This window comes from Geotrypetes seraphini, chromosome 9 (assembly GCF_902459505.1).
Source record: "Geotrypetes seraphini chromosome 9, aGeoSer1.1, whole genome shotgun sequence".
Lineage (NCBI taxonomy): Eukaryota > Metazoa > Chordata > Amphibia > Gymnophiona > Dermophiidae > Geotrypetes > Geotrypetes seraphini.
The window spans coordinates 124,135,743-124,160,436 of NC_047092.1; the positions used below are offsets into that span (position 1 = coordinate 124,135,743).

General features: G+C 42.9%; 1 protein-coding gene across 1 annotated transcript in view; it reads left to right on the forward strand.

The window, feature by feature from the left end:
• INPP5D (inositol polyphosphate-5-phosphatase D) overlaps positions 1-24,694 on the forward strand; it is a 377,227-nt gene that overhangs the window by 116,247 nt on the left and 236,286 nt on the right. Inside the window, exons 3-4 of the mRNA XM_033958845.1 lie at positions 11,118-11,265; positions 20,691-20,862. Coding sequence (XP_033814736.1) covers positions 11,118-11,265; positions 20,691-20,862 — 320 coding nt within the window. The remainder of the gene's footprint in view (positions 1-11,117; positions 11,266-20,690; positions 20,863-24,694) is intronic.

The window sequence follows — 24,694 nt, forward strand, 5'->3', positions numbered from 1 at the left end:
TTAGAGAATCGGGTTAAATTAGACGCGGCCACTATACTTATGGCAGCAAGGGATCTCCCTGCTGCAATATGTATAGCGGCCGCGGTCGCGGCCGCCTGTCCCATCGCCGACAGGAGGATGCCCAATCCTCCTGCCGGAACCCCCCTGGAACCCTCCTCCCCTCCAAACTGGTAATCGCCAGCAGGAGGATGCCCAATCCTCCTGCTGGAAAGCCCGACGACCCCACCCCCAAAACTAACCTCCCTCCCCCAACTAACCTTTACATGTTGGTCGGCTGGATGGGTCTTGCTGCCGTCCAGCCGACGGGCCCGCCTCATGGAAATGAGATGGGCCCGCCCCTTCCTGGCCCATCCCCGCTAAATCTAAGGCCTGATTGGCCCAGGCTTTAGAAGCCTGGACCAATCAGGCCTTAGGCATAGTGGGTCTGCCCATCCCCACTAATCCTAAGGCCTGATTGGCCCAGGTGCCTAGCCTGGTGCCTAGCCTGGGCCAATCAGGTCTTTCCGGCAGGAGGATTGGGCATCCTCCTGCCCGCGATTACCAGTTTGGGGGGAGAGGGGTTCCAGGGGGGTTCCGGCAGGAGGATTGGGGATCCTCCTGTCGGAGATTACCAGTTTGGGGGGAGGGGGGTTCCAGGGGTGTTCCGGCAGGAGGACTGGGCATCCTCCTGTCGGCGATGGGACAGGCGGCCGCAACCGTGGCCGCTATACTTATTGCAGCAGGGAGATCCCTTGCTGCCATAAGTATAGCGGCCGCGTCTACTTACAATGTAGACCAGCATTTTGCTGGCCTACATTTTAAGGGTCTCTTCCTCTACTAAGGAGACGCGTAGGGCCGCCTAGGTTCGCCTAAGGCCCGCCTAAGGCCCTTAGGCGAGCTTAGGCATCTTGCAGGTCTCCCTAGGCTCCCGGAGGCGCCTTCAATATAGGCGGCCTGCCTGGGGAGCATTTTTTTAAAAAAACGTGCATCCCGATTGGCTGATTAGACAGCTGTAGGACGCTTACAGCTGCCTAAAATCGGGACGCACTTTGGAGAATCAGGCCCTGAATATCCAGGCCTAATTCAGTCCCCAATGGTAAACACTTTCAAAAATGTTTGCCACCACAACTAAACTAAACTAAACCTTAAGTTTATATACCGCATCCTCTCCACAGAAGTGGAGCTTGGCACAGTTTACAAGAACTTAAAATATAAGAAGAGAAAGGAAAAGGTTTACATGAGCTTATATATAGAATGGAAGAGTAAGGGGGAAAATAGAATTACATGTTAGCGAAGAGCCAAGTTTTCAGTTGCTTGCAGAATAGTTGGAGAGAGCCCAGGTTCCGCAACGGGATAGTAAGGTCGTTCCAGAGACCTGTGATTTTGAAGAGAAGAGATTTTCCCAGTTTACCTGCATAGAGAACACCACGTAGAGAGGGGAAGGATAGTTTTAATAATTTGTATGTTGTATATTTTTTGTAGTATGCTACTCTTAGGGGCATTCTGCACACAATACTTTCACATTCTACATACTTTATTGATATTTTTTGTATAGAATTCTTTTTTTTTTTACTTTATTAATTTTTCAAGCCAACAAAAGTACAGAACAATATATAAACAATTATTAATCCACCACAGTAAGCACTTATAATCTGTCAATAATAATACATAAAGAATAACACCCCCTCCCTTCCCTTCTGTAACCTGTAGACATAGAACATAACAAAGCAAAGATATACCCCCTCCCACCCTTCTACCCTATCCTCGATGTGTGTGTAATTCCACATAAAACTAAAGATAAAAGACAATTATAACAAAGTAATAAAAGACGTCAATGAGCCCCAAATCAAATTAAATAATGTACTATGCCCCAACATATCAGCATTCATTTTCTCATACCTGTAGCAGAGGCATAAATTTGCCCACCAAAAAGGAAAATTAAGGCGATCGCAATTTTTCCAATTACGAGTAACCATCTGTATGGCTACCCCGGTCATAATAAGGAGTAGCCGGCTTTTATATCAGTCCAAAGGGGGGTTTAAGATGTAAAATCGTCCCACATATGACTACATCATATGTCAATGGGATCGATGACTCCAGTACAGTGTTACTCTGTCCCATATCATTTAGACATTATTGATACAAAGTAGATTGTTCATTTAATAGGTGTTAGTAAATATGGTATTAGTAATTGATAAATATTGGTTAAAGATAATTTAATTTGAATTACTTTCATGGAATTTGTATTAAAGTTGGAAGTAAATTATTTTGTTATTTAATAATATTGGAATATTAAATTATTATATTTGGTAAATATGAATTGAATATTAGAATATTAATGTATGGGTATATTGTGAGATAGGTTTTTAGAGGGGAGCTTTGGGTTTAGCTTCACATAAACACTTCCAAGCAGTCAAGATATATGTGGGGGGAGGGGAGGGTAGTTGTTTGTGAGTGGGATAGGGTGGGGGAGAAGGAGGGGTTGGGTAGGTTACAATGGGATTCTGTCCAGGCTCAAGGGTTTTTATTTGAGAAAATGATGTTTGCTCAAGGGATTCAAACTTCTGTTCATTATTTTGTTTCTGTAATATCATTTTGTTTTTATATATCATGACGGCTTAAAGTGTTATCCTTTTTGAAAAAACAAGATGCGGATGTCTATTATATACAAGAGACCCATCTGAACTTTGAAGAATCAAAGAAATTGGAAGGGGGTTGGGTGAAACATTATTTTTTTGCACCTGCAGTAGGTAAAAAAGCAGGGGTTGCTATTCTTATTAAAAAAATGTAATGCCAATTTTCAGTTAGTATATTCAGATCCTCTAGGTAGGTGGTTGCAAGTAGATATGAATATGGGAAATCATACCCTGACTTTGTTCAATGTATACGCCCCTAATTCGAATCAACAATAATTTTTAAAAAATATACAGAAATTGTTACTCCCACTGGCTGCTTCTAAAATAGTAGTGGCTGGAGATTTTAACGCTGTTATGGATCCATTAATTGATTTAAAAAAACCCATGTAAAAATCTAAAATCTTTAGGGCTACATAATTTGGTTCATTCATGTGATTTGAAAGATATTTGGTGTATTCTTCATTTTAATGCTCGGGAATTCTCCTTTTGTTCACAGGTTCATAAGTCTTTTTCCAGGATAGATTATATCTTTGTTTCAACTCAAATAGTTCAACAAGTGATTAAAGCTTCCATAGATCCAATTATTTTATCTGATCATGCGGGTATATGGATTGAACTTAAATTAGATCAACAAGAGTATAGTAGACCTGTTTGGAGATTTGATAATACGCTGCTTGTGGATACTAAATTCCTTGAGGATTTTAAATTAAAAATAAGTGAATTTTTTCATTTTAATTTATCAGAAGACATTTCCAAGGAAAATTTATGGGATGCTTTTAAGGCTACTATGAGAGGTTCTTTATTTCATATTCTGCTTATATTAGAAAACAATTCAAAAAGCAATATTCTGAGTTGGAAAAAGAAATTAAAGTATTAGAATCTAAATTGATTAATAAATGGGAACATAATACTTTGCAGGCTCTTCTAAAAGCAAAAGGTAAATATAATGAATTATCTTCAAAATTAATTAGGAAAGATTTGTTCTTAACAAGCTTTCTATTATGGAAATTCTAATAAGGCGGGAAGATTATTGGCAAATTATTTAAAAGCAAAGAAAAGAAGGAATAATATTATTGCAATTAAGGATGATAACGGAATCTCACATTATCAGATTGGAAAGATATTATGAAGACAGGAAAAAAGATGGTTTGGAATTTTTATATTTAATTATTGGACCGAAGGTTCCTGATCATATAAAAAGAAGTTTAGAAGAACCGATATCTTTAAAAGAATTAGAACTGGCGTTGAAATCTCCTAGAGTTGGATCCGCTCCAAGTGGTGATGGTTTTACAGTAGAATTTTATAAATCTTTTCAAATTCTCCTTTTACCTCATTTTGTTAAATTTATATCAGTCACAACTTACTAATGGTTGTATTAAAGGTACTATGGCGGAATCATTAACAATTGTTTTGCCTAAGCCAAATAGAGATCCCACTTTGGTTTCAAACTACAGGCCTATCTCATTAATAAATGTGGATGGAAAACTTTTGGCTAAGTTACTGGCTTTGCGCTTAGCTAAGGCTCTCCCTTATATTATTGATATGCATCAAACAGGATTTGTTGCTAAACAACATTCTTCTAATAATTCTAGATTAGCATTTCATATGTTAAATTTATCCAAAAGCATGAATGATCTGGCTTTTTCTGTATCTTTGAATGCAGAGAAAGCTTTTGATAGGGTTGAATGGAGCTTTATGTATCAAGCACTAGATTGGTTTGGTATAGGTCCTGGATTTATACAAATGATTAAAACATTGTATAGCTCCCCTTCTGCAAGATTGAATATTAATAATAATTTATCTGAGCATTTTAATTTGCAGAGGGGAGTTAGACAAGGCTGTCCTTTATCTCCTTTGCTGTTCGATGTTGTATTAGAACCCCTATTGTTAGCCATTCAACATGCAAAGGGGATGAAGGGCATTCCATATTCAGATATGGAATATAAAGTTTCAGCATATGCAGATAATATTCTGCTTTATTTGAGAAATCCAGAAACTACCATTCCATGTTTATTGGAATTGATTGATACATTTGGAAAATTTTCAGGATACAAAATAAATTGGAGTAAGTCAGAGATTCTTCCTTTAAATGTGCATTGTTCTAAAGGATTATTTGATTCTTTTCCATCCATATGGAAGGAAGATGGATTAAAATATTTAGGTATTCGGATTAAAAGCAATGTGGATGACACAGTAAAAGAAAATGAGAAACTTTTGTTAAAAAGAGTTACAGAGTTATGCGAGCAATGGAATCCTCTACATCTCTCTTGGTGGGGAAGAGTTCAAACTATTAAAATGATGATATTGCCTGTGGTTTGTTATCAAATGAGTATGATACCAATTTTTTTCATGGGTCCTTTTATAAAAAGCTTAATGGTATTGTGGCGGGGCCAGGGATGAGCCTAGCGCTGGCAACCCGGCTCCCGCCCCATGCGTAGGACGGAGCGCTCCCAGGAGGACTCCCACTGGATAATCAGTAGAATAATTAGTAGACTGCTTTTTGGGTAAAGTTCAGCTTTTATCTTTATTACCCCCAGTTCACAGCACTGGGGTTCCAGTAGTTCCTCTGGTTGAGTGGACTTAAAACAAATCATACATTCACAAGGTTTCTTCTTTATAATATAGTCCAGCCTGCTGCTCAGGCAAAAAGCCAAAAATAAACCAAAATGTTTTCTCTTTAGTTTTACTACTTTTCTCTGCAGATACTTCAGGAAGCTTTTATACCTGACCCACCCGAAGTTCAATGCCCCCACTACCCCTATACTCCTGGGTAGGGGCTAGGGAACTTTATATAACCCAACCTTTTAAGACTGGTGTAAGTCCCCTCCCAAAAGTTCCCTGCTTCAGGGTTACGTGATGTCAGGTCTCTGAGTCCCAAGCTTCACGGGGAAAGTTAATTAGGTTCTCACCTCCTTCCCTTTATCTACCAGGCCTCTCTCTCAGGCACTAATTGAGTCATTTACACATGCTTACAGTTCTGCCTAAGGGAGAAAGAACGCTACACTAAAATACATTTACTTTCATTCCCCTCCCCCATTCATACCTTATTGACTGTGATTCTACAGGAGATCCCAGGCTGCTAGATCGCACTCCATTTCACTGCTTCCAGATAGCTCTCCCTCTAATTCCATTAGGGACTCTCCGCTTTCTGAGACCGGGTAAGAACTCCCTTCAGGGTCAGCTAACGGCCAGCCCTGCCCTGGGAACCTTTCTCTTCCTTTGAACTTCTGCTTAGGAGCCAGAAGTCTGTTAGCTCGGGAGGGTTGTAAGACAGCCTGTGCTTTAGCTCTGGTCTGAGACAGAGAACTCCTAGCAGGCTCCCTCCTGCTCAGCACGGCACTTCTTGTTCTAGCAGTTCCTGAATTCCCTCCTGAATTCTCTCCTGCATTCCTCCCTGCATTCCCTGTCTTCTCCATATTCTGTCGAGTGTTCCCAGCTGTGCTGATTTTATGCTGCAGGCTTGTTCTCACTCTCCCTCTGGGTTCGTCCTGCCTGTCAGCCCCACCCCTCTCATTAACCATGCCTGTGCTGGTTTTCTTTACTAGAGGTTTTGTTGCAGAACTGCCCAAGGTGTTATAAAAGGGATTATAGTGCCCTAAACCAGATGTTGTGGTTTCTGCCCTTCTCTCTCTGCCTTGCCCTGCCTGCTGGCTCTTGGTGCTAGGAACAGGGTTACTGGACAGCTTCCTGGGCTTAGGAATAGGGGCAGCCCTTTGCAATGCAGGGTTTAAAACCGGGTTTAAGTTTCAAGTTTCAAGTTTATTAGCATTTGATGAATCACTTATAAAAATATCTAAGCGATTTACAGTTTAAAAGCCACTAGGTGGTGATTTCACATACAATTTAGACAAATTAGACAAAAGACAAACAATATAAAGCAGTATAACAGTTGGAACAAAAGAAAGAAAAAAACGGTCACAGTATCCTCACGAAATTTCTTTGGCTGGGTAAAATGCCTAGAATTGCTTTAGTATCTCTTCAAAAATCAATTGAGGAGGATGGGGTAAATTTTCCAAATTTTTATAGTTATCATCAAGCCTATATTTTACGTCAGGGTTGTATTGGATCCTCCCAGAACTCATAGATAATGCCCCAGATTGTCTGTATTTGGAGTGGCATCTCTTTTTTCCTTTAAATTTAGTTCATGTTCCTAGTATTAAAATGCCGAGATGGTATAAGGATAACAGAATTTTATCTGATACATGGAAAACATTGAGATACATTAGTAACTTAACACCTATTCCAATTAGTAAATCAACGAATCAGTCTTTATGGATAAACTCCAAGATTCAAATTGGCGGATCTAAAATTTTATGGAAGAACTGGATTATTGCAGGTATTCGAACTCTGAATGATGTTATTTCAGATGGTAAACTGCTTGAATTTTCACAGCTGCAGCATAGATTTGGTCTTAATAAATCACAAAGTTTTAAATGGTTGCAGCTGAAGCAGGCTATTCAGGTGGGGTTCCCTGAATGGAAAACATTGAATAATCAGTATAGTCTAGAATTCCTATGCTTTCAAGCGGACTTCCTGGGACATCAAGCCGCATTGTGGTATAAATTAATATCTGGATATATGAATAAAAACCCAAAAAACGGTCTTAGAGACATTTGGAGCATTGAGATTAAGCAGCAAATTTCTGCATCTCAGTGGCCATGAATTTGGTCTTGGAGAATGAGATGTACAGTATCAGCATCTATGAGGCAAACTTGGTTCTTTTTGTTGCATAGAGCGTTTTGGACACCTGTTCGTTTACAAAAGTTAGATAGCTCTAAGTCTAATAAATGCTGGCATTGTAATCTGGAAGTGGGGACACTTGATCATTTAATTTACCATTGTCCCTTTATAAGATTATTTTGGAATTCAATTTGGACTCAAGTAAATTGTCTATTAGAAAACCATGTTGCATTATCCTATGATACTATTCTGTTTGGCAGGAAAAAAAGTCAAATATCAGCACATAATAACAAACTATTATTAATCTTAACTGGGTTTGCTATTCAGCATATCACCAATAACTGGAAAAATTATACTGATCTTAATCCGCCTTGAACTGCAAGGTATAGGCGGAATAGAAGTCCCTAATGTAATGTAATTATACATTTTGGTGGAATTCGGTATGCCATATTTTTAAGATGGAAAGAGCAATTGCAATACAGAAAGGGAACTATAATAATTTTATAAAGATCTGGAGGCCATTGGAACGATATTGTAAGGAGTAAACATCATTTTCCTTGGATGAATATATGTACACATTGGGGGGTGGGAGGGAGTTTTTCTGGAAATTTCACTATATTATGTTTAAATTATATTTATGATATAATTGATTATAATATTTGAAAGAAGGTGGGTGGGACGGGATATAATTTTTATGTCTGTAGAATTATATGAGAATTACAAGTGTTATTGTTGTTACTAATGATATATTCCTGTATGCTTGCTGTAAGTTTTCAAAATGAATAAAGAATATTTAAAAATCTGTCCCATATCGACTTCCAAAAACTAAGTATTAAAGGACAGTAAAACAACAGATGGTCCAATGTCCCAATGTCAAGATGACAGTGCCAGCATCTGTTAGATTTAGAATTATCTAACTTCTGTAGACGAACCGGGGTCCAAAAATCCTATGCAACCAGAAAAACCAAATTTGTCTCAGAGATGCTGACGCTGTACATCTCCGCCCCCATTTGTGTAGAATTCTTATATCATAAGGCCTGACTCTTCCCTTAAATAAGCCTGTTGTCCCCTTACCCTGTGCCCAGCATTCTCCTTCTTCAGGCTTTACTCTCCCCAGCAATCTCACAGACCAAGGTCTACTTTCCCTAGTTCACTCTTTCTCAAACTTAAATTGAACCACTATGTAGGCTTAAGTTCACGTTCCCTCCTGCCAGGGGTGGCTCAAGACAATCTGCTGCCTGAGGCGAGGAATGAGCTAGCACCCTCCCCTTCCCCCTGAGTATCCAGAATGGGGGTGAGGCAAGGGCTCTCCCATCTATTAGGCAAGACTGGCAAGCTGCCTATGGCAGCAGCTTCTTAGAGGGCAGTAGATTCAGTAACGCAGTAAATGACAGCAGAGCTTGTAGGCCCAGGTCACCTATGTTTAAAGCAAAACAATAGATCCTGCCAGAAAAACTCAAAGAACCATGTTTCTCGCCACATACTGCTGTTCTGCAAAAACAAAAAGGAAATATATGATGCTCATACAACAAGGTGCAAAATGAGAAAGAATGCAAAAGAAAGGCTCAGTTTAACACACCATAATAAAATTTGTTATATGGGAACTGATATTCTACCTCCCTACAACGTGCAGATCAGAACTAGATCATTTTCCCATGGAAGTCACCATACCAAAAAAAAAATCCTGATTTTCATGCTTTCTGAGCAATAGCAACACAAAGCTCTCCACTACCAGGCACATTGTGAAATACAAAACCTGAAAAGGGGCTCAATATTTTGTACTGAATACACAGTACAAAGACATCTGCAATTAATATTGCCCAAAGCTAACATATTTTAATTATTAAATTCCTTTGTTTTCTAGATGGTTTCATTTTCTATTATACTGGTTTCAATTGCTTGTCTGCTTTCCTTTCTTGTTTCCAGTGGTTGTTGTCTCTTTTTCAATTCTCCTCTCTCCTCCTGCCTTGTTCCCTCAATATACAGTATCTGTGACTGACATACAGATTTTCCTTTTTAGTTTTTTGCTCCTGTCCACTCAAATTTCAGCCTACTCCTTTCTACTTTTCACCTACCTATCAACTTTCCATCTTCTTTCACCCCTATCTCTCCCATTTCCCATCTTGCCCCTTCCCCCAGCCTCCTATTCCCATTTATCTTTCACATTATCACATTCTATCCTCTGTACTATTGCTGCCTGATTCAGAGAAATTTTTTTCAATTCGGTTCACCCTGTTGAAATTGATTTTTTGATTCAATTCACTTTCAATGATACAGCTTTCAAGTTTAATCATTTTAAACATTTTATTTAACCAAGGCAATATCATGTCAAAGATAGGAATATCCAATCTATAACAAAGTGTCTATGTGGCTTATGTATTAGTCTGACCCAGTATGGCTGTTCTTATGTTTTTATCTTTCTCTTAAAGTGCTCTCTTTCATTTTCTCTTTTCTGCCTCTATCCACTCAAATGTAACTCTTGCTTTATTTCTTTTCACTTTTAATCTAATCAACTTTCTATCCCCTTCTCTTATTCCCTTGCTTTCAAATTTCCCATCATCCTATTCCCTTTAACTGCTCCCCATTACCACATTTCTATCCTCTGTATTCATTATTCTCCTCTCACTTATCTTCTTCACAACTCTCCCACATGGATCCACCATTTTTAGCATCACCTTCCTTGTCCTTTACTTCACCTTTGTAACCCAGCATTTTCTTCCTCTTTCTTTCTCTCCCTCCCTCCCTCCCTCCAACATTTCTTCTTTGTACCCTTCTACCCTCTCTTCCCAAGTCTGATATCTCTCCCTCTCTCCCCCTTCTGGCCCTGAGTCCATATCCCTTCCGCCTTTCCCTGTCTATCTCTCCTTCCCCCTCTGCTATCTCTGATTTGTTCATTTCTTCCTCTCCCCATTTTACCCCTCCATCGTTCATCTCTCCCTCTTCCCATTTTGCCCTCCTCCACCAAGTCCATCTTTCTCTCTCTTCTCCCATTTTTCCCCTTCCAAGTCCATCTATCTCTCTCTCCCCATTTTTCCCCTCCACCAATATCTCCATTTTTCTATCTCTCCCTGACTCCCTTTCGCCCCTTTCGCCATCTCTCCCTGTCATGCCTCCTCTGTCCTCCTCAAAGTCCATCTCTCCCTATTCCCCTTCTAGCCCCTCTGTCCTCCCTATCCATCTCCCAAATCTGACATCTCTCCTTCTCTTACCCCATCCCTGATTCTGTCTTTCCCTCCTTTACTCACTTGAGTCCAACATCTCTCCATTGTCCCACTCCTTCCCCCAAGTCCAATATCTCTCTTCGGGGAGCACCGGCCCTGTCTGCCGCTCCCCTTCCTTAAAGATGAATTGAAAATGAGTCAAATTTGTTTTTCTGTGCATATTCCTGGTATTTACTTTTATTCTGAAAAGAGAATAGGAAAGAAATCTTTGGCACATGACACCAGTTCATTACTGATGACTGTCTCTGCTCCCACACAAATGTAAACATTCTCTCTTAGGTACACATGCTGAAGTTATGGGGTTTCAGAAAGAAGCTGGGTTTCTTCTATCTAGCTTCCACTTATCTCTGTGGCTTGAGAATTTTGGGGGAGGGGCTGACACTATTTGAAGCATGGGCATGGGTGTGAATGGTCTCCTCTGTGAGGCTGTTTGTGGTTACATGATTGTGCAGTCAGCACAGATAGTTAATTTGTTTTAACTGTGCTCACTTTCTAAATTATTTGTTGTCTTTACTTTCCTGCCCACTTTTTGTGTCAGAACGGGCACCTGGCAAAACTCAATAGGTAATTTTTCTGTTTGCTGGTGGGGTGGGTTCCCTAGGCTTCAGAAGGCGTACCCATGATGTATTTTGATAACCTGGAGGACCTGATTGAATACTACAAGAAGGGGAACATGGGGTTAGTGACCAACCTGCAGTATGCGGTACAACCAGAAGAGGAGATATCTGAAGAAGCAGATGATGATTCAGGTATGTGCTGCTGCTACTACTACTATTAATTATTTCTATAGTGCTACCAGACGCATGCAGCGCTGCACAGAGTTCCTGCTGGAAAGAGCTTACAATCTAAACAGACAAGACAGACAAACAGTTAAGGGGAATGGATCAGCAGGCTGGGTTGGAGGGCAAAGGAGTAGGATTAAGGATTGAAGGCTAAATCAAAAAGGTGGGTTTTCAATCTGCTTTTAAATAAGGGAAGGGAAGGGGATTGACAGACAAACTCAGGTAATTTATTCCAGGCATAGGAGGCAGCTACGTGAAAGGAACAAAGTCTGGAATTGGCAGTGGAGCAGAAGAGTAAAGTTAAGAGCAGCTTATCTGAGGAACAGAGTTCTCTGGAAGTGTATAAGGAGATAGAAGCAAGGAGAGATATTGAGGGGCAGCAGAATGAACACACATGTAGGTCAGCAATAAGGTACTCTGCAGTATATCCAGATGTATTTAGCATTTTTCCAGCATGTGTCTAATATGTAATTTGAATTGCTGGACTATGTCTGATGATGGATTCTTTGCTTCTTTGGGAATGTATTTAATCTATAATTCAGGAGGTGATGTTATAACTGTCCACATTGGTAAAAAAAAATTAACCTATGCATATATTTACATGTATTTGACATATGTAATTTTTCTAAAGTAAAAATATGTGCATATTTGTGAAAATTCAAGAGTAGACAAGGAAGTGAAAGCCTATCCCTAACTTTACCCCAAAGAAGGCCTCTTCATCCTGCAGATAAAATTATGCATTTAAAAGCTGTTTGTACGTAGTTTTATGCATAAATAGGACAGGCAAGTTTATCAAAGCCCATGTACATGGGTAATGTGTGGTTCACCTGCAGAAATGGATTTGAAACTCTTAAGGGTTAATTTTTCAAAACTACTTATATGTACAACAGAGGTTTATGCACAATAGCTTGTTATAAAATTGCCCAATCTTTACGCAGATAACAATATGCATATGGGGGAAATTCATCAAGGAGCACTAACCGATTTAGTGCACGTAGGGTTACCAGATGTCTGGGTTTACCCTGACATGTCCTCTGTTGAGAGGGTATGTCCAGGTGTCCGGACGGTTTTTCAAAACCCGGCACTTTGATTGGGTTTTGAAAAGCAGATCACATCACATCCGCAAATGGGCGGATGCGCTCCTGACCAAGATGAGCAGGCTGAGGGGGCGGGGCTAGGGGTGAGGCTGGGGCATGGCATGGGCATAACAGGACAGGGATGGGTAGAACTGGGAGGGCCTGGGGGCGGATTTTACATAAGTAAAATCTGGTAACCCTAAGTGCACGTTCACTTAAGCTAACCAGATTTTGCATCTGGAAAAAGAAGATGCATAGCCCCACCCTCTACATGTCCAGCATATTTCATGTCTCTCCCTTCTCTCTACCCCTGGGTCAGTCAATCCCTGTCTTTCTTAACTCCACGTATGGTCTGGCAGCTCCTCCCCTCTCAAACCTTCCCATCTACCTTTAAACCGATCTTCCTCTCCTCTAGGGGTGGCAGAAATGGTAACAGTTCACATAGTGCTCCCTATGCCAGCCTCAGATCTTTTCCAATGCCATATCTCCTCCCCTCTGAAGTAACTTATTTCTGAAGGGGAAGGATGCAGTAAAGATAAAGCACTAGGGCTCGTACAAGCAACAATATATGAATTGCTACCACTACTGCTGCTACAGCTACCTCTAGAGGGGAGAAAAATGTGTGTAAAGATAGGTTTGAGAGAGGGGAAGCTGCTGGAATACAAGCAGTGTTGAGGGAGATGGAATCCTGGGCCATTATGGACCTGGGGTAAGGGGAGGGAAGGATGGAGAAGAGAGAGAAGTATAGCTATGTGATGCTGGGTTCTGTGTTAGGAGTCACTGCCCAGGAAAAGAATCTAGGTGTCATTGTTGAGGATACGTTGAAACCCTCAGCTCAATGTGCGGCGGCTGCTAAAAAAGCAAATAGAATGTTAGGAATTATCAGGAAAGGAATAGAAAACAAAGATAAAAATGTTATAATGCCCCTGTACAGCCGCACCTCGAATACTGTGTGCAGTTCTGGTTGCCATATCTCAAAAAATATATTGTATAGTGGAATTAGAAAAGGTACAGAGAAGGGCGACAAAAATGATTAAAGGGATGGGATGACTTCCCTATGAGGAAAGGCTAAAGTGGCTAGGGCTCTTCAGCTTGTAGAAGAGACGTCTCAGGTGTGATATGATAGAGGTCTATAAAATAATGAGTAGAGTGGAAAGGGTAGATGTGAATCACTTGTTCACTCCTTCCAAAAATACTAGGACTAGGGGATATATGATGAAGCTACTAAGTAATAGATTTAAAACAAACCGGAGAAAATTTTTCTTCACACAACATGTAATTAAACTCTGGAATTCATTGCCAGAGAATGTGGTGAAATAAGTTAGCTTAGTGGGGTTTAAAAAAGGTTTGGATAATTTCCTAAAAGCAAAGTCCATAGGCCTTTATGGCTTGGGGAAATCCACTGCTTATTCCTAGGATAAGCAGCATAGAATCTATTTTGCTACTTGGCATCTAGCTAGGTGCTTGGGACCTGGGTTGGCCACTCTTAGAAATAGGATATTGGTCTTGATGGACCTTCAGTCTGTCCCAGTATGGCAATTCGTATGTTCGTATGAGTAATATTTGTCCTAGGAGGGAGGAAGGGAAGAGAGTAGGACCTTGGGGCAAAGGGGAAAGGAGGGAAAGATCAAAAGATATGATCAATCTGGGGTAGAGAGGAATGAAAGAAGAGAGGGAAATGCTGTACATGGGAGAAATATAGGGAGACCAAAGGGAAATGTTGGACATTGAGGGGGAAAAGGAGACAACAGTACATGGAGGACAGATTCTGGATTGGGGGATGGTTATAGGCAGATGTTGGATACAATGAGGACATAGCAAGACAGAGAATATGTTGGACATGGAGAGGTAAATTGGGAGAAGCTAGATATGGAGAGAGATGGGAAGAAAGTGCAAATGCTGGATATGGGAAGAGATCAGTAGACTGTAAATGATGGACATACTCATATGGCATGTGCAAATTGGGGGAGAAAGAGAGGAGATTCTGGACATAGGAGGATATGGGTAATATGAGGGCATATGAAGATTAAGAGAAGATACTGAATATGAGAATAGGGAGATGACACAGGCAGAGGAGACAGGAACTCATAGAGAGATAGAGGGGAAATGTTGGACCCTGGGAGCATATGGAGACAGGGGGTAGAAGGAGATAGAGGAGAGATGCAGGACAAGAAGGAAAACAGAGAGATGGAGGGGAAATATTGGAGATGGGGCATAGGAAAATTAAGAGGAGATTCTGAACATTGGGAGGGATAGAGAAGGAGAGTACAAGTGCTAGACCTAAGAGGTGGGAAGTGAGTGATAGAGAAGATGCTGGATGGGGGCATAAGGAGATGGAGGGCAGATGTTGGATACAAAAAGATAGAGGGGAGATGTTGGACATGGAGGGAATAGGGAGAGAGAAAAATAGATGCTATACACATTAAAGGAGTAGAGAAAGAATGAAGGAGATGCTGGACACAGGAAGTAGAGAGAGAGGTAGAGAAATGCTGGACATGGAGAGGGAAGAGGGAGAGAGGGGAAAACATTGTAAAGAGAGCAAGAGAGGGAAGACACTAGATGGACACAGGACGGAGGCACTTAAGAACATAAGAAATGGCTTTTCGCCGGATCAGACCCTAGGTCCATCCAGTCCGGCGACCCGCACTCACGGAGGCCAAGCCAGGTGTTCCCTGCTGAGAAACCTTGTTTACTCATATCCCTCAATGTGAGGGAGTCATTCTAGACAGGGATCTTACTTTCCATCAACAAATTAGTGCAGTTATGCAGAAATGCTTTCATAAGCTCAGGCTCATCCGTTCTATTTCCTCTTTTCTCGACCATTCCTCTATTAATATCTTGATTCACTCCCTAGTAATCTCAACTATTGATTACTGTAATGCCCTCTATCAAGGCATAACCCAGAAAGAAATCTGTCGTTTACAATTATTACAAAATACTGCTGTTAAACTAATCTATCATGCTAAAAAGTTTGATCATGTCACCCCTCTTTTTCGTAAAGCACATTGGTTACCTGTTTCTCATCGTCTTTCCTATAAAATAATTCTCCTCACCTTCAAAACTAAAAACTCTAATCAACCGGCATTTATAGACAAACTTTTGATCCCCTACTCATCATCAAGGGTCCTCCGATCAAATAATCAAAATGTACTTTCTATACCATAAATCCGGGAACTGTTTCATGGCATCACTTGCAAATCCATCTTCTCAGTTACCGCCCCCTCTTTGTGGAATGCCCTTCTACTCGACATTCGATTTGAAAATTATCTTGAAAAATTTAAAACTAAACTTAAAACTTTCCTCTTTAAAGATGCTTTCACTCTCTAGCATCAGACTCCACTTTTAAACTTCCTGATTCATAAATATTTTTGAAATATCTAACACTTTTTCTTAAACTGATCCCCTCCTGTTGTTTTTACCACTCCCCATTTACTGTCCTTTTTTTTTTTAAAAAAAAATTAATTTTACTTCGATGTATTTTAAACAACCTCTCCCTCCCCTACTATCCTTTCGTCTCATGTATGTTAATTTAAATTTGTCCAGTATTTTTAACATTTGATAAACTACTGTTTTTTATTTGCTTCCTTTAATTGTTTTTATAATTTTTTATAATGTACACCGTCTAGATATGTATTTTTTATAGACGGTATATCAAAAATAAAGAATCTTGAATCTTGACTGGGGGCACTATGGACATAGCACGGAGGCACTGGGGGCACTATGGACACGGGAAGGAGGCACTGGGGGCACTATGGACACAGGAAGGAGACACTGGGGGCACTAAGGACACAGGACGGAGGCACTGGGGGCACTAAGGACACAGGAAGGAGGCACTGGGGGCACTAAGGACTTGTGAAGGAAGGAGGGAGGGAATAGAAAGGGACAATTGTTGGGCCTGAGTGCAGAAAGAAAGAAATGAAAGAAAGGATACACAGTCAATTAATAGATGTCCCCCTTTGATGAAAAAAATAAATGGTCACGTTACCTTTGACTTACTTTCTCTGCAGCAGAGTCGGCAGCCGCGCTTAGGTGCAGGAAGGTCCCGCGATGACTCATCAGCCGGCTCTGCTCCGGAAGAAGTAAGTTACATCGGAGGGATTGGACCCGGCAGACGCAGTCATTGCGGGACTTTGCCACAACTCCCTGCTTCTGCCGGATCCACCCCTCCGACGTAACTTAATTCTTCCAGAGTAGAGCCAGCAGACGACTCATTGTGGGACCTTCCAGCATGCGGCTGCTGAGTCCGCTCCAGAGCAAGTACGTTGGAGTGGGGTGAACTGGCAGCCAGCAGCTACAGTTATCATGGGACCTTGCTGCATGAAGGGAGAGAAAGGAGCAGGATTGCTGGAATGGAAGAGTGGTGGAGGAAAAGAAAGGGGGCAGGGTGGTGCTGATGGAATTGATGTACAGAGAAAGGGGAGAGACATAAGGGGGAAGGATATTGGATGGAAAGAAAGGGGGCAGATGCTGATTGAAGAGAGATGGATGGCGAGAGAAAGGGCAGACATTGGATGGTAGTGGGGAGCCTATGCTGAATGGAAGTGCAGATGGGAGAGACAAGGGAGCAAATGCAAGAAGGAAATGGGAGGAGAGAAAGAGGGGAGCAGACGCTGGATGGAAGTGGACAGAGAGAGAAGGTACTAGATGGAAGGGTTGGAGAAAGAGAGTAAATGATGGAAGGAGGGGATAAATAAAAGGAGGGCACATGATGGGGAGAAAAGGATTGAGTTACATAGTAACATAGTAGATGACGGCAGATAAAGACCCGAATGGTCCATCCAGTCTGCCCAACCTGATTCAATTTAAATTTTTATTTTTATTTTTTTTAATTTTTTCTTCTTAGCTATTTCTGGGCAAGAATCCAAAGCTTTACCCGGTACTGTGCTTGGGTTCCAACTGCCGAAATCTCTGTTAAGACTTACTCCAGCCCATCTACACCCTCCCAGCCATTGAAGTCCTCCCCTGCCCATCCTCCACCAAACGGCCATACATAGACACAGACTGTGCAAGTCTGCCCAGTAACTGGCCTAGTTCAATATTTAATATTATTTTCTGATTCTAAATCTTCTGTGTTCATCCCACACTTCTTTGAACTCAGTCACAGTTTTACTCTCCACCACCTCTCTCGGGAGTGCATTCCAGGCATCCACTACCCTCTCCGTAAAGTAGAATTTCCTAACATTGCCCATGAATCTACCACCCCTCAACCTCAAATTATGTCCTCTGGTTTTACCATTTTCCTTTCTCTGGAAAAGATTTTGTTCTACGTTAATACCCTTCAAGTATTTGAACGTCTGAAGTTGGGGCTCTTTTCCCTGGAAAAGAGGAGACTTAGAGGGGATATGATAGAAACTTATAAGATCATGAAGGGTATAGTGAAGGTAGAGATAGACAGATTCTTCAGACTGGCGGGGGCAACAAGAACTAGAGGACACTCAAAAAAATTGAAGGGAGATAGGTTTAGAACAAATGCTAGGAAGTTCTTCTTCACCCAGAGGGTGGTGGACACCTGGAATGCGCTTCCAGAGGGGGTGGTTGAGCAGAGTACGGTTTTGGGTTTCAAAAAGGAATTGGACGAATTCCTGAAGGGTAAGGGAATCCAGGGGTACAATTAGAGGGTTACTATACAAGACAAAATGCTCTTGAGTAATAGATCACTACAGGTCATTGACCTGGGGGGCCGCCGCGGGAGCGGACTGCTGGGCATGATGGACCTATGGTCTGACTCGGCAGAGGCCATGCTTATGTGCTTATGTGCTTATGAATCATATCTCCCCTGTCTCTCCTTTCCTCTAGGGTATACATATTCAGGGCTTCCAGTCTCTCCTCATACGTCTTCTGGCGCAAGCCTACTATCATTTTCGTCGCCCTCCTCTGGACTGACTCAAGTCTTCTTACGTCTTTCGCCAGATACGGTCTCCAAAACTGAACACAATATTCCAAGTGGGGCCTCACCAATGACCTGTACAGGGGCATCGACACCTTCTTCCTTCTACTGACTACGCCTCTCTTTATACAACCCAGCATCCTTCTGGCAGCAGCCATTGCCTTGTCACACTGTTTTTTTGCCTTTAGATCTTCGGTCACTATAACCCCAAGGTCCCTCTCCCCGTCCGTGCATATCAGCTTCTCTCCTCCCAGCATATACTGTTCCTTCCAATTATTAATCCCCAAATGCATTACTCTGCATTTCTTTGCATTGAATTTTAGTTGCCAGGCATTAGACCATTCCTCTAACTTTTGCAGATCCTTTTTCATATTTTCCACTCCCTCTTCGGTGTCTACTCTGTTACAAATCTTGGTATCATCTGCAAAAAGGCACACTTTTCCTTCTAACCCTTCAGCAATGTCACTCACAAACATATTGAACAGGATTGGCCCCAGCACCGAACCCTGAGGGACTCCACTAGTCACCTTTCCTTCCTTCGAGCGACTTCCATTAACCACCACCCTCTGGCGTCTGTCCGACAGCCAGTTTCTGACCCAGTTCACCACTTTGGGTCCTAACTTCAGCCCTTCAAGTTTGTTCAACAGCCTCCTATGAGGAACTGTATCAAAGGCTTTGCTGAAATCCAAGTAAATTACATCTAGCATATGTCCTCGATCCAGCTCTCTGGTCACCCAATCAAAAAATTCAATCAGGTTCGTTTGGCATGATTTACCTGGAGGAGTGAGGGAAAGAGGTGGAAAGCTTTAGGTAGACAGTAAAAAAGGACATTGATGAGAATGTGGTAAGAACGTAATCTAGACAGATGCAGAAAATAAATTAAAAAGGAAAATGAGGGAAATGGATTGCAGAGGAGAGGTGTGGGAGAGGGAAGGTGAGGAGAGAGATGCCAGACCAATGGGGGTAAAAGGAGAGTGGAAGGGGAGGCATACAATTTCTGGAAGGGGCATAGACGGAGAGAAGATGCCATATAGGGGCAGAGAGATGGCAGACAGTGGATGGAAGGAAGAGAGTTACAAGAAGATGAGGAAAGCAGAAACCACAGAAGACAAAGATAGAAAAAAAATTTCTATTTATTTATTGCTTTAGGAGACATGTGTCACTGTTTCTGTGGTGCACTGTATGCAGAGTCCAGCTTCTTACTGGTTCAATTTAACCTTTGTCTATGTATTTCTATTTTATTCCCTCTTTTACAAAACTGTGGAGCATTTTTTAGCACCAGCCATGGCGGTAGCAGCTCTGATCCTCAGAATTCTAATTGCACCTTGCACGTCCTGTGCCTCATCTGGAAGCCTTCCCTCTGACGTTGCAACGTCAGAGAGAAAGCTTCTGGTTCAGGCGCAGGATGCCCTCCTGCCCGTAATGTAGTTTTTGGGTGGGGGGTAGGGGGTCACCGGGGCCAGGAGGGCTTACGCTCCCTCCTGGCCCAATCCAGTCGCGGAGGGGTGGTCACCAGGGCCAGGAGGGCTTGGGCTCCCTCCTGGCCAGATCGAGTTGGAGGGGGGCATGATCGCCGGGGCAAGAGGGCTTGGGCTCCCTCTTGCCCCGATATCGTTGGGGGGGGTGTCGCGGTTCGACATGGCAGGAGGGCTTGCGCACCCTCCTGCCTGGATTGTTGTGGGGGGGAGGTTCTGTAACCGATGTTGTTTTTGACAGACACCGGTTACAGAATCCAGCTTTTAGGCGAAGGACTGGCTCCTCCTTCGCCTAAAAGCCCTTCTGTTGGACGTTTGGGGCTTAGGCTTTTTTTTGGTTCATTATGGCCAAAAAGTGTAGAAGTCCTGGGGGTGTACTTTTAGATGTAGTGGTGATCTGGGCGTTTAGTAGAGGCAGGCCATAATCAAAACAAGGATGTTTGTTTTGGTTATGGACACTTTCCCTGCTTCTGCTTTGAACATTTAAGGACTTAGGCCAAAAGGGGACTTAGACGTGTTTTTTTGATTATGCCCCTCCACGAGTTTATAAAATTCTGAACAGTGTGCTGGCCTCATATTTATGTATGATGGTCCAATTTTAAAACTTTGTAGAAGTGAGTTGTGTATTCAGTGAAGTTGAAATGACAAGAGGATGTCATGTTTTGTTAGAAGTGTTTTGAATGGTAAATTTTTTTGATCACTACATAACAACTTGCCTTTAAAAAAGTAGGCATAAATTAGGTGCAATTTTAGAACTTTGACATAGGTGCCCTGTTATTAATTTATCCCCAGAAGTTATCGCTGCACAATGGCTATGATCGTGCACTGTGTAGAACTGAATGGTAGATTCACTTACAATTGATCCCATTGTGCTGAAGACATAAGTAAGTATAGCTGGAAGTCAGGGAATATCTAGTTTGCTTGTTTAATTCATTTTCTTATCTCTTCTGACAGAATTTATAAAAGCTCCTCCTAATTTGCCTCCACGAAACATTCCAATGCCAACTGTGGTGGGGGATGGGAAGGAGAGTCAGAATGTCAGTGAAAGTGCCAAGGTGTCAGAAGGCAACAAAGCAACTGTTTCTGAAACACTACTACAGCGACTACAGTCCCTGGACACCAGCAGGTAAACTTAAACACATGGAGGGGCATTTTTGATAGTGCATCTAAGTCTGACTTTAGACATTTCCCACTAGACGTCCAAACCTGGACTTCCAGAAGTGTCTATTTTCGAAAATGCTGGCTGTCCAAAATTTTTTTTTTTTTTAAATCTTCTAGTTGGACGTCTTGTCAACCAGGACGTCTAACTTTATACCCCATTGTTCATCACAAAACCGTCTTAAGTTGAAAACGTCCAAATGAAGTTCATTTGGATATGGGAGGAACCAGTCTTCTAATGGACTGGCCAGATACAGCCAACAGAACATTGGGCCACACGAGAAGGCACTGCTGTGAACTTCACATAAACAGTGCCAGAAGTACATCTCACCACAACCCCCTTCTAATGTATGGTGAGCCCTGTAAAACTCTCCTAAAACCTAATATACCTACCTGTTCACCACCCTAATAGCCCTTTTGGCTGTAGGTAGTACTTTTATAGTAGTATTGTAGGGTTTTGGTGGGCTCACACTGTCCACCATAAATGTAGTAGTTTAGAGTGGATTAAGGGCCTGGCTCCTCCTCTCTATGGTTCACTAGCCCACCCACCTGACTACTTAAGACACTTATGTGATGCTCTACTAGGCTTTCCCATACCAAGTGCTGCTATTCTAGAGCCAGGTATGTACCATTTTATTCAAACCTTTTTGGGGTGGAAGGGGATCAATAACCACTGGGGGAGTGTGTGGGGAACATTTCTTAATTCCTCCAGCGGTCATCTGGTCAGTTTGGGTACCCTTTTTGGCATTTAGACACTTCTCAAAAAGGTCTAGGTGAAAATGTCTAAAGTTCCATCCAAGACAGCCAGGGAAAGGTTTGATTATAGCTGCAGGATGTCCAAGTCTAAGTCCGCCCAAATACTGCCCATTCCCTGCCTCCCAACACACCCATTTCTACTCTGGATGCACAGTGGGATGGAAGGCTTGTTAGACATCCAGAAAGTCAGCTTTCAGAATGCCCACTTGGACATTTTGTTAGTAAAGACGTCCAAATGCTGGTTTATGCTGTCTTTTGGACATCTATCTTTTAAAAAAATGAGCCCCTTAGGCGCCCTATTACTAAAAGGCATTAAGCACTAGCACGCGCTTAGCATGTGAAAAAACACTTACCACAAAAATCAATAAAGTGTTTTGTGGCAATAACCGCTTTTCTGCGCATTAACCATGCATTATTTCTGTTTAAATATTTTTTAGGAGAAGGTGTGTTATGGCTAGAGAATGGACATGGAAGCATTAACCAGCTAGTGCATTCACATTAGTGCACGCTACCTGGCTAATGCAGAGATAATGCGAGAGAACTTACGACAGGATTCTACGAACAGTGCAGGTATTGGTGGCCACCTAAAAAATGGCCACTCATTGTGTGTCAGTCACGCAACGGTGCCATTTGTAGAATCACGGCTACCTCGAACATGGGCATGGGAAATGAAGGCCAGGGTTTTCGAGGCCTACATTTCCAGCACCTATGTTTGGCCTGAATTGCATCTATGGAGGTGCCTATGGACACCTAAGGTCATTTCTGGTGTTAGCCAGGCTTTTTCTGACCGTAGGCGTTCTAGGGTGCCCCATAAACACGATCTAGGCACCTACATTTTTGTTTTAAAACAATTTTTAAACTCATTTTTGAACAGTTTGGCCACTTAAGTTAGGCACCAATAGGGCGACTACCAGCACCTAACTTAAGGCACCATTTATAGAATATGGAGCTCATAATCAAAAGTTTAAAACATCCAAACACCAGCCCAAGTTGGCACTTGGACATCCTAAGAGCAGGGACGTCAAAGTGCTGATATTCAAAACCAACTTTCTGGATGTGCAGCAGCTCTTCTAAGCTGCTGTGCGTCCACAGAGCAAAGGGCTGTGTTGGGAGGTGTGTTATGAGCAAGAATTGGGTGAGCTTCAATCTGGACATACCCCAGCCATAATCAAAACTTTCCTAGAGGGAACTAAGATGCCAGCAGTTAGACCTGTTTGGGTTTTGTCTAAGTTCCACAAAGGTGCCCAAACTGACAAGACCACTAGAGGATTTATGGCATGACCACCCCCCTTTTGCTCCCCCAGTGGTCACAACCCCTTCCCACCATCCAAAGAGCGAACCCCCCCCCCACACAAAAAAAGCTCATAGGCTTCCTATCAGCTGATCGTGGCAGAGGAATTCCTGAGCTGGTTTCAAAGGTTCTTGATGGCTCAGCTGATCGGGATTCCCCTGCCAGGATCAGCTGAGCCTCGGAGCCCTACACCCCGAAGGCCCTGATTGGCTCAAAATTGCCATTTTGGGCCAGTCATGGCCTTTGGCCCCTCCCAATGCATCCCAAGATCCATTGGGAGGGGGAAGCCTTGTCATTGCAGCACACAGCCCTATAGGCAGGAGGGTGTGAGCTTCTCTCCTGTTGTTTGCTCTTCCAAAGGTAGGGGAGGTTCTGGGGATGTGGGAGGGGGACCCAGGAATGTTGTGGGGATGGGGGGCAGAGATGTCAGGGGAGGTATGGGATATTGGAGATATCAGGATGTGAGGGGAATGTGGGTGATGTTGGGATGTGAGAGGTGAGGTACGGGATATGAGGGGAATGTCGGGATGTGAGGAGGGAGGTACAGATATCAGGGGGGATGTCAGGGGGATATTGGGGAAGGGTATAGGGCTCTGTGGCTCAGTTGATCCTAGTAGGGAGAATACCCATCAGCTGAGCTGCCAGGAATCTCCCAAAACTGGCTCAGTTGTTGGGGATTCCTTCTGCCGCGATCAGACAAGGTAGTTGGTTGGTATATCTACAAACTTGCTTTATTTTTTAAAATGGGCAAAAGAGGTAGATGTCCTAAGGACCAAAACTTATACCTTGCTCATTTTTCCTGCTGGGTTTGTGGATGTTTTGCACAAAGGCCCAGATTCTGTATAGGACACCGGTCTTGGGGGGTCCGGCAGGAGGGGTTGGGCACCCACCTGCCAGCGATCTTAGGGGGAGCTGTTGGGTGGGCCGGCAGGATGAGTTGGTCACCCTCCTGCCACGATTGTCAGGAGGGCCATTGGGGGGGTCGGCAGGAGTGGTTGAGTACCCACCTGCCGCGATCGTCGGGGTGGGGGAGGGTTTTGTCGGCAGGAAGGGCTGAGCACCTTCCTGCTGGCGATCATTGGGGAGCGGGTTCTGTCGGCAGGAAGGATTGAGCGCCTTCCTGCCGGCGATCTTAGGGGGGCATTGGGGGATCAGCAGGAGGAGTTGGGCACCCTCCTGCCACGATCGCTGGGGGGAGGGGATACTTGCGGCCATAGCCGCGAACACTATACTAATCACGGCTTGGAGATCCTTGCCACGATTAGGTACAGTGGCCGCGTCTACTTACCATGTAGGCCAGCATTTTGCTAGCCTACATTGTAAGTGTCTCCTGTTCTGCTAGTTAGATGCATAGGGCCGCCTAGGTTCGCTTAAGGCTACCGCCTAGCCTTATGCGAGCTTAGGCGAGCTTGCGGGCCTCTCTAGGCTCCCTGGAGGCGCCTTTAATATAGGCGGCCTGCCTGGGGAGCATTTTTTTTTTTTTAAAGTGCCTCCTGATTGGCTGATTAGACAGCTGTAGGACACCTACAGCTGCCTACAATCGGGAGCACTTTGCAGAATCAGGACCAAAACGTCCAACCTCAGACCTAGGCACATTTTTGATTATGCCTCTCCACGGGCATTAGTGCCTCCTGAATTGGAAGTGGTAAGTGCTCCTGCATAAATTTTTTGCATGCCTCACATGTTAATGGAAAGATTAGGGAGGCCTGAAAAAAATGAAAATAAGCCCCCCCTAAATACTGCTGCATTGAAT